General features: G+C 54.9%; 4 protein-coding genes across 4 annotated transcripts; 2 read left to right on the top strand and 2 right to left on the bottom strand.

The window, feature by feature from the left end:
- Positions 1-43: 43 nt before the first annotated feature.
- On the top strand, positions 44-1,357 carry BDZ99DRAFT_541974 (uncharacterized protein; the record flags this gene model as incomplete). The annotated part of the gene is made up of 2 exons (XM_033726750.1): positions 44-261; positions 334-1,357. The coding sequence occupies 2 exons, from the start codon at positions 44-46 to the stop codon at positions 1,355-1,357; spliced, it is 1,242 nt and encodes a 413-aa protein (XP_033582893.1).
- Positions 1,358-4,371: 3,014 nt separating this feature from the next.
- Positions 4,372-7,698, top strand: BDZ99DRAFT_565832 (uncharacterized protein; the record flags this gene model as incomplete). Its single annotated transcript, XM_033727516.1, has 2 exons — positions 4,372-4,607; positions 4,662-7,698. 2 exons carry the CDS (start codon positions 4,372-4,374, stop codon positions 7,348-7,350), a joined length of 2,925 nt encoding a protein of 974 aa, XP_033582892.1. The 3' UTR covers positions 7,351-7,698.
- Positions 7,699-8,753: 1,055 nt separating this feature from the next.
- On the bottom strand, positions 8,754-10,878 carry BDZ99DRAFT_457868 (SLT2-like MAP kinase protein). Its single transcript, XM_033718785.1, has 6 exons — positions 10,493-10,878; positions 10,320-10,441; positions 10,239-10,249; positions 10,092-10,158; positions 9,724-10,038; positions 8,754-9,656 (listed from the first exon to the last, which is right to left on the bottom strand). Exons 1-6 carry the CDS (start codon positions 10,603-10,605, stop codon positions 9,013-9,015), a joined length of 1,272 nt encoding a protein of 423 aa, XP_033582891.1. The 5' UTR covers positions 10,606-10,878; the 3' UTR covers positions 8,754-9,012.
- A 287-nt stretch (positions 10,879-11,165) lies between these two features.
- BDZ99DRAFT_457867 (acid protease) lies at positions 11,166-13,924 on the bottom strand. The gene is made up of 5 exons (XM_033718784.1): positions 13,613-13,924; positions 13,313-13,559; positions 13,032-13,262; positions 12,780-12,984; positions 11,166-12,731 (listed from the first exon to the last, which is right to left on the bottom strand). The coding sequence occupies exons 1-5, from the start codon at positions 13,757-13,759 to the stop codon at positions 11,537-11,539; spliced, it is 2,025 nt and encodes a 674-aa protein (XP_033582890.1). The 5' UTR covers positions 13,760-13,924; the 3' UTR covers positions 11,166-11,536.
- Between the last annotated feature and the right edge of the window lie 2,220 nt (positions 13,925-16,144).

The following is a 16,144-nucleotide window of genomic DNA, read 5'->3' as shown; positions in this document are numbered from 1 at the left end:
ACAGCTTCGAAATGAGGTAAGAACGATTGAACTCTTTAGAGCAATGCGAGATGGGTTCAGGGCATCCGGTCCCTCTGGCACTTTTCAGACTCAACGTGGATACGTGCATCTTACCTACCTCAGGCATCTGCTCTCACCTCAACGGAGTGATGGATGCGCCGACCTTGCAATGTTCACCAAACACCCCATGACTAGCAAAACAGTGGCATTCGGGGATAGAAGAAGTCATTTCGTCCCATCTCCAAATACCTTTTCAGAGCTGTGAGAAGCGGAGGCGTCGGATATCCCATTCGCACTACACCGATTAAGCAACCTAAAAGCGACCATATCAAGAGCACCAACTTACAATCAAGATCAAGAAACACAACCAAACAAGCCACCAGCCCTCCCGTACTACCTCGACCCTCAACCCTCACCCAATAGCGCAGCGATCGCATCGCAACGGCGCCCCGTGCACCCCTACATTCATTGCCCCCAAAACAACATTCCAGAGCGCGCAAGCGGCCGCGGTCTCAACAATGAAACCCCTCGATTCCCTTTATTTGCATCCCTCGAACTCCATCCGCCAGCTTCAACTCCTCCCGTACACTCAAAAGACTGCCTGCCTCGTTATCCGAGGGCCCGAGCTGCAGCGTACCGCATCGCAATACCCCAATCCCAATTCCCTCCACCACCTCCATTTCCAATCCCAATCCCCACCACGCCTCCGAAATGGCCAAACCCACCTCCACCACCCCCTCCCGCCCCCCCTCCACCCGCATCAAAACCCTCGTCGCCGCCACCGCCCACCGCCGCGCCGCCGAAGCCAAAGCCGCCGCGCGCCGACGCCGTGCCCTCCAAGAAGAAAGAGGCACGCAAGGCCCTGAAGCCCAAGACCACCGGTGTCAAAAAGCGCAACGCCGCCAAGAAGAACGCCGCCACGCGCTCCCGCCGCAAGACGTCGTGGGACGACGCCGTCGTCCCGACCAAGACGGCGGCGCGGGTTACGGGCACGAGCAAAAGGGCGAGTGAAGCGAGGAAGGAGGGGTATACGGTGCTACCGCCGACGCGGGTGGTGAAGCCCGGGGTGAAGAAGGGGGTGAAGAAAGAGAGTGAGGTTGCGAGTCGGAAGAGTTCGAAGGCGGAGGAGATGTTGGAGCCGCCGGTTGCGAGTCGGAAGAGCTCGAAGGCTGAGGGGCCGGCAAGTCCGAAGAAGTCGCCGACGAAGAAGGCGTCAGTGGGAAGTGTAGGTAAGAAGGGTAGTCATGGGAGTCCGGCGGGGGTGACGGCTCTTCCTCCTACTAGGTTTGGCGACCGAGTGGAGTTAGACGATTATACGACATATGGCGTGGGAGGGAAGCACGATTATGTTTATTGAAAAGGGGGTTGGTTGGGTTTGGGAGAGGGGTGAGTGATCAAGGGTTGTTGAACTGGAAAAAAAAAAGAACTTTCGTTTGTTGAGCTGCTTAGTGTATCAACATTGGAGTTGGGGTTTGCAAGTCTTTAGTAATTGGAATGTGTTTCTTGATAGCTCTGTGCCAGATACGTGCTCCCGCGTTTGAGAAATCCGAGTTTCTGAAGCAGATGCGCATGAACCGAGAGAGCGAGAGGAAGAAAAGAGGCCGACACTTCGATTGTTGAATTATTGATCCCATTGTATACCCACACCAGCTTCTGATCGTCCTCAGGAGATCAACAGCAGCACCCTTTTTTAACGCAGGTGCATGGACCGTCGAGTGAGTCGCAACGACACTCGACGTAGGGGTCTAGCACGGTTCGGCCTTTGATTTGAGTCTCTTTGAATGAGCAATTTGTGTTGACCTTTGAAAAGTCAGCGTCAGAACAAGCCTAGACTACTGTAAAGTAGGCTTTGAGGAAATGTGTCAGTAGTAATCTCGTGCATCGTCGGCGATAAGCCGTGATGAGTTCGGTAGAAGGGCCATCAAATGCCGGTAAGAACTTTCTTAGTCATACACAGCGAAGGGTTAACGGTAGTTGAGAGCGAATGCGATGTAGACAGACCTGAAACACTTACAACGGCGGGAGTGGCCAAGCGTACTGCCACCGAGAGAATAATGATCATGTAATACGACTCGGGATAGCAGACAATTTCGATTACATTGCGTTTTGAGGTTGATACTAGAATATGTGGCTACTTGCAATATGCTTTTGGGATCAGCGGTTGATATATGCGTAAAAAAAGCAATCTTCTTCGCTCGGAAATATTCTGAGATGACTCCAAAGGCTAGGAGGTAAGAACGGTATCGACGTGAGTTGGGACTAGCGCCGCTTGTTGTGTCAACGGGTGTTTTCGGATAATTTCAATGAGAGCACTATCAGCTTTGAGAAATCGAGCGAGAGAGTAAAGGGTCACATGTAGCTGATGGAAAGAAGCGCTACCTACAGTTGGCCGATACTCGAAAGGCCAAGTCCTTTTAGGAGTCCCGGAGGTTGTTTACTTTGTGGAGTTTGGAAAAGGGTAGAGTCGCCAAGTTGTCACCCAATGGAGAAAACGTCTGGAGGAGAGGCTATGCTGATCCATATAAAGACAAGTCAGGATCATGGGCGGTAGTCCGCGAAAGAGGACTTGCATGGCCATCGGTATGAGCGTTCATCTGGAGTCCAGGTGTAAGTCAGGGTACAAATTTCATCTTGCGGACTAATTGAGAAGCACTTACTAGGATTAATACTATATGCTATATATGAAGCGATTGAGAAGTCTAATAGCGTGGCGGTTCATGGCCTCCGTCTGGACCATGAATGCTTGTTTTTACCCCGGCAGTGTTCGACTAAGGCCTATGTAGAGATCAATTGACGTACCTGATATGAGCCACGTATGTATCTGAGGAGACGTTATGCCTTAGTTCGTATATCCATGCTATATAGCCTCTGAGTCTGGCCCGGCCACCTGGCATTTCAGTTGTCCCGCCGAACCAGGCGCTGGTGATACTTATATATTGAGAGTAATCTGGGACCGGTGCCATGCATTTCCGAAACCAGTGCGGGTATTCCCTACCATGGCTCTAGCCAGGACCAAGTTACTAGAAGCATTCCGAGCTACTAAGCACTTTAATATCCATTTCAGAGGTGATGGTTGAGACAGATATGCCCTGGACGGTAGGCGAATATCCCATTGTCGCACATCACCATTTTCAGAACATGTCAGGAAGTAGAATGGTGAGCCTTCGGTGACGATCTGCTTAACACTGTCTGAATAAGACCAAAAGGCCTTAACATTGGTGTCGTGGTCGCCTGTAGTCATGCTCTAGGATCCAATTCCGCCTGGATGTTGGCTACTTAACAACGGGGTGACAGCAGCTCCCGTCCGTCCGGAGAACTCCACCGTACTTGTTCGGGGTTGGTGGGTGACCGATTACAAGTGCAAGTGAGGCATTGGTGTGAAGGAAAGGCGCCAGGAGGCGAATGGATGCCGACTCACCGACTCTCGTCTGAGTAAGGCTCAGAGAAAGCTCCTCGGAGTACAGCCTTGAAAGCACGGGTGGCTGGAAGGTCGCTCAAGGGAGTTCCGTCTTACGTAGCTTCGCCACGGACCTCCTAGTGGTCCAAGGAGAACTGTCAAGCTCGAAGACACGTCCGCAGTGATCCTTCACCCAGCAATTCGCACTGAGAGATGTCTGACAAAGATACGAATGCAATTGAAGTTTGAATGTAGAGAATGAACGAGGCTCGGACGGGAACTGGCGGGAGGCCGGGCTGGAGTAACCCGGCTCGAATCTTGGTTGATCGGAGTGTTTTCAGGGCCACAGACAGCTGTCATTAGTGCCAGTGCGACCAACGGCACGCTTAGTGGTACTGACGCCTGTAACAGCTCTGAAGCCGTGATGGAAGAGCGCTGCGCCCTCGCTGTTGCGCGTCGAGGCAGACTCGACGCTGTGGGGTGAACCAAGTGGGCTGCGCGGGGTGATCTCAAGACCCACCACAGCCAAATACGGCATCAGTGACATGCCCTCTCGTCGGAATACGGCGCTGATGGCGACGCTGGCGGCTGAGTGGTGTTGATGCAAGGTCCCGCCGGCAGTCTCGCATGGCGGCAGGGCGGCTTGGTGTTTCATAGGCCCAGCGGCGACTCCAGCCACACGATTCGCACCCGCGCCCAGCCACCAGCGGCATCAACAAAACATTGGTCCAAAGACGCCTCTCTCCCACTCGACCACCACTGCTCTCGTCGTGAGAGGCCGTCGCTCCTTTGCATCGTGCTAGTTGTGGAATGCGCACTGCTTCTGATCCTGTCACCTTTGCCTTCCTAGCTGCATATTGTATGCATCTGCCCGCCGAGCTCCGCTGCAGCTCCATGCTTTTTCCAGCACCACAACACTCCCTCGCTATCCTCCCCGAGCTCCCCCCTTCCCTTTCACCTCCCAGCCAGACAACATGGCTCTCAAGGCGGCCAAGCTGGCAGCCTATGGCGGCATGCACACCGCCGGCATCTTCTCTGACATGACGGTGGACGGTCCTGAGATTGGTACTCTCGTCGTCATTGTTGACCGAGCGAAGAACCTCCCGAACCGGAGGACCATGGGAAAGCAAGATCCATACTGCGCTGCGAGATTAGGCAAGGAAGCCAAGAAGACAGAAACCGACAAACGAGGAGGCCAGACGCCGAAATGGTATGTACATCCACATATTAGCCCCTCTGATTGGACTTGCTAACAGCATTGTAGGGACCAAGAACTCCGATTTACCGTGCACGATTCTCCAGACTACTACACCCTCAAAGTCTCCGTGTTCAACGACGACAAGAAGACCGAACTCATCGGCGAGACCTTTATCACCTTGGAAGAGATCATAGTCCCGGGCGGCGGCCAGAGTGATATTTGGCACAACCTCAACTGCAAAGGGAAATACGCCGGCGAAGTCCGCATTGAGCTCACATATTACGACACTCGCCCGAAGCCTGAAAAGGCGCCTGTCGAGCGGCGGAGAGAGAGCGCGCGGACTGGTGGCATGGATGGACAGAGCCCTGCCGTGGGCGGACCTCGAGAGAGCACACCTGTCAAGCGGAGACCACTCCCATCGAACCCTACCAGCGCTTCGCCATCTCCCGCAACTATACCTGAACATCGAGGCCTTCCCGCTGGGCAAGCTGGCCCGCGCAGCTACAATACGCCTCCACGACAACAGAGTGCTCAGCCTCGACCGAATGAATATACACCGACAAACCAGCGGCGCAGCCATTACCAGGACCAACATGCCCAATCAGCTGACCGCCGACGACAACACGCGGATGTTTCTCCACTGAATCCGAGAGCGTCCTCGTCTGCTCTAAACACCCCACAGAGCCAGTCGCGGGGAGTGAGGCCATCTCAATATGAGCCACATGGATCATCAAGCAATCTGTCTATGAATGACAACGGAGACAGATATGAAAATCCCCAAGAACTAGAATCGGATCTGTCATATACAGCTCCTAAGTCGTACGAGGTCCAGGCCAACGACTTCCAATCTTCGAATACAAGGCCGCCCCTGGATAACCGGATGTCAATGTTTCCTCAAGACTTCAGATCCTCGACGGAAGCACTTCAAACACATCATGCCCGTCCACAAAGCTACATGGATCTTCCGCACTCTCATTCAGCGCCTGTCGTTCCGTCCTATCAGCCTTCAGTAGAGCAGAACGACTTTAGTCAGGGACGTTATCAGCATCGGTCGGACGAGTGCGACCAAGGGCACGGTGCTCAGCAAGTTGAAGACTACCGACACCCCTCCGAACCGTACAACGAACCGTACAATGAGTCTCGACACCAGATCGAGCCACTAAGGATTGGCCAATATCAAGCTCATGGGAACGACTTCGGCAACGATCAGGTTTCTCCACACAGAATCCAACATCAAGAACCAAGCGGCTATGCGGAGTCACACCGCTCATATGATCCCTTTGAATCTCATGGGCGAGCTACCAGCGCTATGCAACCGACTGTTGAAGACGAGGACGACATGCCTCCACCTCCACCTGTGCACAGGAGTAGTGCGCCGGCTGTGACACAGTACGAGCCACAACCTCCGCCAAGCTACAGAGAAGATGCTCCGGCGCCACTGAATGTCGTTAGGTATCAGGAGCAGCCTAGACAATCATACGACTCCCCGAATTTGTACGAGGACCGCAATGACTATGCTCCTTCTCCGCTCTCATCAGACCGTCGTAACACTCATCCAAGGGCATCCATGTCCCCGAATCTTCAGAGCCAGCCTGACTCTCAAGAGGCTTATTCAATGCCGTCTAGTCTTGTCGCTGGCTATAGCACTTCTGTAGTAGAGCGTCGAACTCCACCCCACCAGCGTGGCCTCTCGCATCCCTCATACGGAACCCCTCCGACTTACGAAACTCCAACGAGACCTCACCCTCTCGCTCAACAAGAGTCAATGCGTGCTATAGAATCGCCATCTTACTATGCGCACTCATCGCCACAAGAGCCGCTACAGACTTATACCCAGGATCCCGCACCTATGATCAAACCTCGGGCCGTTAGTCCAGCTGCTCGAACCCCCGTGTACGACGATAGGTCGCGAGGACCATCCCGAAGCACACCGACGCGCAAGTCTGTATCGCCTCGTCCACCCCCGTCAAGCGCTGATGTGGGAGAGCGGAGACTATCACATGTTCCGTTTGGTCCCGATGATTTCAATGAACTGAACCCAGCAACTCGAAACATTGGTTCCCACTCTGATGGTCAAGAGCGTGGCAACGAAGTCAACGACAAGGGCCAAATCGTGACTTTCAACGGCCGTGTAATCGACGCTTCGGACCATCTTCCTGTCGATAGTTGGGCACCCGAGCCCGAACGCAAAGGCGCTCAAAAAGATCGACCGGTTCGCGAACGCGTTGGACTTAGAGGGGCACGCGATCTCGAGGCGGCTATGCAGCGCGAACGCGACCGAAAGGAACGCGACCGCATTCGTAACGCCGTGAGTGGTATGAGCGGAACCTCAAGTGTAAATGGGAGCCCTAGCTCCGCGTTAACTCTGTCGCGCAATGCTAACATTATGGCTCCTGTCAGCGTCGACGCCAACGCTACTAGCCCGACAAGCCGCAATCGTTTGCAGAAGCGCGACAAACGTCCAGTTTCTGCTGTGCTCCCGCCATCGCATTCTCCTGGGTCGCATATACCGTCGCCGAATACGAGCAGGCTGTATGATCTGGAGAATCGAGGCTATGGAGGAAGCCCTGGGTATCGCGGTGGCGGAGGAGGCGGCGTGACGAAGTCCATCGCTGGCCCACCACCTATTCCTGCTAAGATTCCGCTGGCGGCTGGAGAGGCCGTTGATGATATGTCTGCGCTGAGTATGGAGCTCAGCAGCATTGATATCGGTAGTGGCGGGAGGCGTGCTGTGGGACGGCGTCGCAACTATTGAGACGATGAACGGCGAACGATGAACGATGAACATGTCAATTCAACACCAGGTGGTGTTCACTGTTTCTAATACTCCCCTCACAGCCTTGGCTGGCTAGTGAAGGGGTTGATTTTGGGCTAGGCGTTTTGTATTGGGACACGTGCAACGGCTTTGCACGTTTTGGGAATGGGCTTCTGTACGGTATGTCCTGCGTCCGGAATCACTGGACAGCTCTGGTGACTTTCATGTCTTTGCATAGGGGCGGTTGGGCTTCCACCGCCCTTGGGTGGTTTTACATACGATATAGAGCAGAAAGTGGGACGTATGGGTCCGCTTTCGAGCATAATGATAGACCATGACAACCTATAGTTTTCCACGTCTGTGACTGTGAGTATGTGTGACTCGTCTACTTTTTTTGAAATCTAATCACCTTCCAATATAGTCCCTTCCTGTTTTTCCTCTCTTAGAGTACCATCCGATCAGTCTCTAAAATCCGAATCCCACTACCGCATCCCTTCCACCCGTTTCTCACCCACTCACACCCTTTCACCCTTTCACCCTTTCACCCTCACTAAACTCGTCCCTCACCCATCATCATCATCATCATCATCATCATCATCCTTCCCATTACAATCCTTATCCCAAAACGGCTGCACGAGCGCCTATCCACTCATTAGCACTGCTCCTTTTCACCCCCACCCCCCATCTCCCCCCTCCCTCCCTCAATCGTCACTCACCTCCAAATGCCCGTCGTAGCAATAATAACACGTCCCCCACTTCTTCCCCGTCTTGGCGCGCTCTTTGCTCGCCAGGCGGCGGCGGCACCCCCCGCACAGCTCCCCTGCTTGCCCTCGGCCAGCCACGGCGAGTCGCAGCCCTGCTTGACGCCGCCGCCGCCGCCGCCGCTGGCGCTCGGGCACTTCCAGGCAAGTTTGTGGGACTAGTCGCAGAACATGAAGGGGAGCGGGGTTGGAGGGGGTGGGCCGCGGAGGTCGGGGCCGCGGAGGGCGAGGGCGTGAGGCGCGGAGGTAGGGGTGGGGGCGCGGTAGAAGGAGGCGGTTGTGAGGGGGGTGTGGAAGAGGAGGAGGAGGAGGAGGAGGAGGAAAGGGAGGGGGAGGAGGGAGGATGTTGGGATGCGCATAGTAGGGATCTTTGAGGTGGGTAGAGTGAAGGGAGGATTCTTAAGATTATGGAGGAGAGAGAGGGAGAGGGAGCAGTCTTGGCTGTTCCTGGGACCGGGGTGAATGGCCATAGTGGCGGGGGGCAAAGAGGTAGAATGGGTGGAGATGAGTTGGGGTGTGGGACAAATGAAAGAAGTTGTGAGTAGCGAACAACAATACACTAAACCTCGTTGGAACTTTAGAGCATGTCTGAAAGAAAGAATAACCCATCAATTGAATCAATCTAGCTAGCAGATGCCAGAAGGGCGAATAAATGAGGCTATGAGAAGCAGAAAGCGGGCTTGCGTTGCATGTGTGTGCTTCATCAATCAATGAGTGCAGCGAGCCGTACCACCGCTCAAGCAGAAAAGTTCGCATGGAAATGCCACCCATCCATCCCGACATTTGCGATCTCCCACAAGTCGCAGCAAAGTTATTTCCCACCACCCAGCAAAACCTATTTTCCCCCACATCTATACACGCGCAATGATTATCGGAAAGGTTTAGCGTTCAACGCACGGCTTTACCTCATGCCGTGATGCACGACCCCTCCTCGCCCATCTAGACCCTGAAGGTCACTTTCCAGCCCCTCGCCCATGTACTGCTGGGCCTCATGTGGTCTGGGATTCTCGTAAGCGCGAGGATCGTAGTGCTCCGGGATCGGAACGTTGTTTCCTTGCGGAGCTAGTGCGTGTTGTTGTCCTTGCTGCGGCTGGACGCGAACCTGCTGGCGGAAGCGGTTGACCTCAGCCAAGATCATCTTCTTCATCTCGGGAATGTCTTCGACGACTTCGAAGGCAAAGTCGAAAGTAGTGACGCAGGACGGCTCGTCGGACGCGTCGTGCCAGATATGGAGGTAGCGGTGCTCGAGAGCCTCTTCGACGCTGATTCGGGAGGACGGATCGAATGCGAGCATACGATCGAGGAGGTCTAGTGCATCGGGATTGGCGTTGCGGAAAAGGGACTGGAAAGAGACTTTCTGCATATAGGGCAGGTTGCGGACGTATTCCTGTGCACGAGGAGAACCAATTCGGCAGAGAGTCTCTTCGTTCGGGGTACCAAGGTAGTGGAGAATCTGGTTGAGCTGGTCGACGTAGTCACGGCCCTTGAAGAAGGGCTTCCCGCCGAGCAGTTCGGCTAAGATGCAGCCAACCGACCAAACATCGACTATAAGATGTTAGAGCCCTGGACTAGATTTACATGGAAGGGGGTCAAATGATGACCACGGACGTACTAGCTTTGGTGTAGCTTTGGAAGCTCAGCATGATTTCCGGAGCGCGGTACCATCTCGTGGCTACGTATTCAGTCATGTATCCAGCATTCTCCTCGGGATCCATGGAGAACCCTCTTGCCAGACCGAAATCGCAGATCTTGAGCTCGCAGTCGGCATTGACAAGCAGATTTCCGGGTTTCAGATCACGATGCAAGACATTGGCGGAGTGAATATACTTCAAACCACACAGGATCTGGTAGATGAATGACTGGAAATGGGCGTCGGTCAGGGGCTGGCCCGAACGGATGATGGCGGCCAAATCGCACTCCATCAGCTCTGCCAAGCGTCAGCCACAACATCTCTCTAAGCAAAGCTGACGCTGCGCGTACCTTCGTATAGATAGCACTCATTGAAGTTTTCTGGTCGCGGAATATCCATATCGTATAGGCATGTTATCTGTGGGCCGAGTGGGTCAGCTTCTGGGAGTGCTTGGGTCGAGGTGGGGTAGAGGGGTCGTGTGCGCGAGCTGAACGTACATTGCGGTGTCCTAGAAAGAGTCAGCGTGAGCTTCGATGTTATATTGAGCGGTAGACAGGTAAGAAGCCGAGATGGCATACCTCGGAAATGCTGCAGTAGCTTGATCTCGCGCAGAGCGCGCTTCGCGAGAATCTTCTTGGAGAAGACGTTGGTGACCTTCTTGATCGCAACACCCTCGCCCGTCTGGTTGTTCGTGGCAGCACTGCTTCAGTCAGCAGCCATCCCCCGAAGATCGTTATAGCTAGGAGTTTACCAGACTATGCCATAAGCGCCCTGGCCGAGCTCCTTGGTGACATTGTAGCGCTCGTCCACGATGAACTCTTGGTTGAACACCTTGAACACCTTGCGGCCCTGCAGGTCTGCCATTGTGATTGCTGGAAGTGGCAGCTGGCGTCGTGAGGATGTAGGAGAAGTGCTCTGCGGCGATGATAGAGCGAGGTTGCTTTAAAGTGATATAGGCGCCGGAGGCTGAGGCCGGCGAGCGCTGAGTGGTGGAGCGACGGGGGCCCAACAGACGGATCCTGCTCAACAGGCTGTGCTCGGGAGAGGCGTGACGAGCGATGCTGGGTCTTTGTGGGTTTAAAGGCCGCAGCAAAAATTGGTGCGGGCGACGATGTTGGTGGGCGTGTTGGATGCGCGTTGCAGGCTGACAACAGCCCGTGGAGGGGTGAACTCGTAGACTAGTGTTAGAGGGGCTCCTCTAGGCGCACGGCTTTTTCAGCCCTGACCGAGAGCCAAGCGGGGCGTCCGAGTTTCTCTGGCGTGTCGGGTGCTAGGGCGTCTGCGAGGGTGCTACGGGACCCTTGGACCGGCCTGTGAAGCGTGCTGATTCTGACCGCAACGGAGCGGTAAGGCCAACGATCAGCAGCTATCATCACGGTAGATGCCCTCCAGGGAGTGCTCCGCGTCATAACTCATTCTTTCGGCCTGCCGGTTGGTGAAGTAGCGCACTAGATGGCGCCTTTCAATTCACTGTTACTAGTGTTTGAGGCGGCGCGATGGCACCTGCCCACGACACACTGGCTGGCTACAGTTGCCGCTCAGGGCCTGCTGCTGTCCGCATCGAGCACACTGCTGCAAATGCTGCAAAGAAAACACTAGGAAAAGTCGTGGAATGCAAATGGGCCCCAGCGCCATGCTTGCTGATCCCGCTCCTGGGTATCAGAGCATCCAACACCAACGCCAACGCCAACATCTCGTCCTTGAAACGCCAGCGCAGACTGCCAACAAAACCCAATACCAAGAGCCGCCCAGAACCCCCAAGACGCCTGATGACGGCGAACTCCTCCTGTCATGCCTAACATTCGTAAGAGAAACGTCGTCGAGAAGTGCCCGCGCTGTCGTCCGTAGAATCGCCCATTGGCGAGAGAGGCGAGAGTATCGCGTCCTCCGCCTCGAGATATGTGCCGTCTCGGGGTGTCCGCGGCGTGATAGGCGACACGTTCTGAAGGCCCCTCCTGTTCACTACAGCAATGTCTTCAGCAGTTACAGGAGCAAGCCTGCGGTGCGGTTCTTCTGGAGCAGGCGCAACGGCAGGCTGCTCGGGCACTCCGTTGTACCTCCTTTCTCGCACCATCATCGTTTCTTTTTCTGAGAGCTGACGCCCATCTGCCTCCAACGGCGTCGGGACGTCACCCAGCATCTCATACACCCGGCGTTCATTTGAGTCGGCCTCTACTGTCGGACTTGAGCTCCCTGCGTCTCCTGATTTCTGTGGTCCATAAAAGCCATTCACCATATCGTGCCTGACCGGCGAGTCTGCTGGAAGTTCCGCCTTCGGTATGACAGTAGACTCGTTGTTGGCAGCCGGTGTCGCTGGAGAGGCTGGCGTCTCTCTATCTGACCTCTCCGAGGGCATGCGCTTCACTGCCGCTACCGCAGCAACACCTGCTGCATCGATAGCCGCCTGCTTCTTAGCCATGTGTCTCTTTCGCCAGAACCACCACACTGCTCCAGACGCGACTAACGCGACAGCGAGTCCAGCGCCGATGGCAATGCCGATAATTGCACCGGTGCTGAGGCTCTTTGAAGAGTCGTTTTGGCCCGAATCAGCTGCCCGTGTTGTGTTCATGAGAGTCGGGGATATGATGGGCACAATCTGAGTATCCATTCCTAGGGTCCAGCTTACTGCTTGGACCGAGAAATTGGCCCTCTCCCAATCGACTGTTAGGTACGCTTCCTGGAGAAAAGTCCGGCCAAGCGTATATTGGGTGGCATTTGCAGCTCTCCGCAGGGGGAAGTAGCTCGACGACTTGTTCAAGTTCCGGTAAGGTGGTAGGGCTACAAGATCGAATGCCGCGTAGGGAAGGGTAATGTCAACCGTCGGTCCTCCTGTGAGCAATTGCGCAAGCGTGAATGTAATGTTGGCATTCTCAGCCAACAGTCTAGAGTGCAGGACATCGTCAACGAGGTAAAGATCCGTCGTGTTGTCATAAACTAATCCAAAGTTTTTTTCAAAGGCTTGGCACGCTTCGAGGGGTAGCCAAATCTCCCTGAAACTCATTAGCCCGAGTCGAAAGAGGTTCCACAGAGTCACTTACGGTATGGTAGAATCAATGTAAACTTGGGCTGGGCTCGGAAGGAGGTCGACATCTGATTTTGTGGCAGAGGTCATACGGATGTCCTGGATAGACACCACAAGATCGCGCTCGTTGTCGGGAGCAAAGATGAAGGATACGTTGTTAGGAATGAACCGAGACTTGTCATAGCCACCAAGAGTGAGGCTTGCTAAAACCTTTGTGAATCCTGAAGTTTATTAGCTATGGAGGCGGTAAAACGTGTGGGCAGCTTACGGTATTGCGCGCCAGCGGTATAGCCAAAGGAGACGCTTGGAAGCAGCTTTTGATGCCAGAGCTTGGCCATGTAACTTTCCGAAGGATCGTCGAAGGAGGTGAAGTTTGTAGATTTTGGGTTGATACCGAAGATTCCAATATAGTAGTCATCAGTTATGTAGCCCCCAACCGTGGTGTTTGGCAACGTCACACTCTCTTCGCCCAAGCCACCTAAAGCGACGGTGTCGTAGCCTATCGCAATTTAGTACATATCAACACAAAGGCAATACGCATGGACGAACCGAAGAATCCATTTCCTGAGTAACCAAGGTTCCCTTCAGCCCATAATATGTAGTAGCCCTGCTTATGCCAGGTTGACGAGTCGGTGTAATTGTAGGTCCATCCTCTATCGTTCCAGCACGTATCGTTCTGTTTGCCATTTTGCATGCACGCCTCCTGGAGAACTACCCATGTCTGCTGGCAGGCGGTAGAAATAAAGGTACGGACTGTTTGCGCGGGCGTTCCAAGTTGTAGGGCGAAAGAGGACCACTAGTATGTTGTCAATGCCACTGTTCAATTCTAATGTCCGTGCGACGCGGTACCTGGCCGTCGATGCCGTCCCAATTCTCGTCTGGCGTGACTGAAATAGGGGCCGGAATGGTTGTCGCCGCGCACAGTAGCGGGATGAAGGAGAGGACGGCGAAGAAGGTACCAAGGGAAAACGAGAGGACATTTCTAGAGAGGACCATGGCCGTAGTGGCGCATTCCGGGGGGACGGATGGGAGGGAGGTGAGGCGCATGAGCCAGCAGCATAGCAGCCAGCGTCAGGAGGCGCCCGCGGGCTACAAAGACATGGTGGGGGACACAGAGAGAGCGACAGCGCGTGCAGAAGGGCAGCCGGCGTGGTGTTGAAGTTCCAAAGACGGCGGGAGAAGACGTAGCGGGCCAAGAAGTGGTAGACGGCACGCGGGCTACTACTCACTATTACAAAACACGTCTAACGCAATCGATACGCCACTTCGGCGTGGACGCACAACGCACCGTGATCTTTGATAATCTGGTCTAACCCTTCAGGGCTAAGGGCTGGAATCTTAACAGACAGGTTTTCGCTGGGACCGAGAATAACAAGCGCGTGCCGACGGAGTGGGAGCCACCCGGGAGCATGCATAGAGACATCCGGCATGCTGAGGACCGCCGTCGTCGGGCTCGCATTCCGTCAGGGAAAGACATGGTGCCATGGTTGTGTTGGTTCTCGACGAGGGCTGCAGCAATTCAACCGGGTAATTCTTGCGCCGCGGTGGGAGACAACCTTGGAAGCCCACAAGGCAGAGAGACACACTTGCCCTGTTTCATCCAGAGAGACGTGGCCCGTCCAAACCAGGCCGGATCAGCGACGCGTGCTCGCTGCTAACGGTGGTGTCCGGCGGCGTTCGCGGGGGCCTTGATTTCGGCATCATGCTTCACCCCTAAGCTGTCGTTCGCCCGTCCAATCAGGAGCTCCTGCTTGGTGCGACAGGGAGGTCGGAAGGATGGAAAGCGACGCGGCATGGCTCTGGTCCAACTGATTCGGGCGTGGAGTCCTGCGCCAATCTGTCGGATCGCCGTGGTTTTGCCCAGCACAGTCAGCCCATCAGCCCTCCTACGCCCAGGAAGGCAAGCAGCTCTCGGCCTCTTGGCTGGGGAACCTTGAATCAGTGCGCTGGCGATCGCTGCTAGACGTGGCGCCGCTGCCACAGTGCCATCAAGGGCGCTGAACGGTGGAGGCCCCGATGAGTTGTGATGAAGCTGACATTCGAACTGCTGCAGTACCACCGCGACGGCGGCGGTAAGGGGGCTGACATGTTGATATTGCCATGGGTTACACAGAAGCCAGTGGCGCTGGTGGTTGTGTGGTGCTGATGGTTTGCAAGAGGCCGGCCCCTGTATTCATCCTGCTTGTCCTCCATGTTCTCGCTTGTCCCGACGACAGGGCCGTGGCAGCTGCTGTTCAGGGGAACGCATCCTGCCATGCGGCAGAGGGCCCGAAGAAACAAGCTCAATTTCAATGCACACAATCGGACACGCGGATCTCTGGCAGGAGTCAGGAAGGTGCACTGGCGCCGCGCACGTCGACCGACCTAGCTGCGCGCACTCTGTGTAAACTGCCCACCATCCCGGCCCTTGCACTGTTGCTGCCTTCGCTTCATCAACAGCCTGTTCTCTCGTTTCTGTGCTGCTGCTTCAGATGCCGCGAGGAGTGCGTGACCGTCACGCAGCGTCGACGCATGATGCTGCTTGCCGTGGCCCTCGTGCTGCTGCCCCAAGTCTGTGGATATCCGCGAATAGGTGCGTTGTCGTGCATTGAATGGCACTTGTGGCTCTCGTATCCAGGTTACTAACGCTCACCAGATCCGAATAATTGGAACTCGACTTCTTCCTCTATATCCGGCACGCCTGCGCCCGTCACTCGTTTACCAACAGTCGCTCCACCTTATCCTACGCCCTCCATTTCCGCCATCGGACCTCCAAAGCCTACAGGCACATCACCCTCGCTCAATGCCACATCCGCAGAATGCACTATCAACATTCCAAGCGCCAGTGTGGACTACTGGCTGGAGCCAGTGTTGGAATGGGCGACCACGACTCTCGTTGACTACTCCGGCAATGCGACTAATATAACCGGTCCTTTGCTTTCTGCCAGCCCCATCACTGAGCCACTTGACTTGACCCTGCTCCTGGAGGACTATGCCTATACGACGCCGCTGGCCGCATCGACCTCAGTTGTCACCATCAATGGCATCAAGCCTATCCCCTCGCCGGGCCTGATCGCTGCGACCGCGGTAGAAGACTACGTTATATATCCGCCACCTCTCGCGACGGCAGCCGTCGGAACCATGGTAGCGTAAGTCGGCTCTTTTTCAGAGGATGCACGCTATGCGCGCGATATTTATTTATTTGGTTGAGTTGGGTTCCCGTTTACATGACTGGTTTCGAAATGAAGCTTCAAACCGAAATTTCTAGAAATATTTGCAGGGATCTTCACGCGCCATGTCAAAGGATAAAGAACTAACTTTGGTAGATATTCCGACACTCCCTTTGTCTACTTCTCTGCGTATGAAATAGAAAGACGGATCCCCGGTACTTACCAGGACGGC

The sequence above is a fragment of the Mytilinidion resinicola genome (genome assembly GCF_010093595.1).
Source record: "Mytilinidion resinicola strain CBS 304.34 unplaced genomic scaffold BDZ99scaffold_2, whole genome shotgun sequence".
NCBI classification, from domain to species: domain Eukaryota; kingdom Fungi; phylum Ascomycota; class Dothideomycetes; order Mytilinidiales; family Mytilinidiaceae; genus Mytilinidion; species Mytilinidion resinicola.
This window is presented reverse-complemented; position numbering and strand designations above follow the sequence as displayed.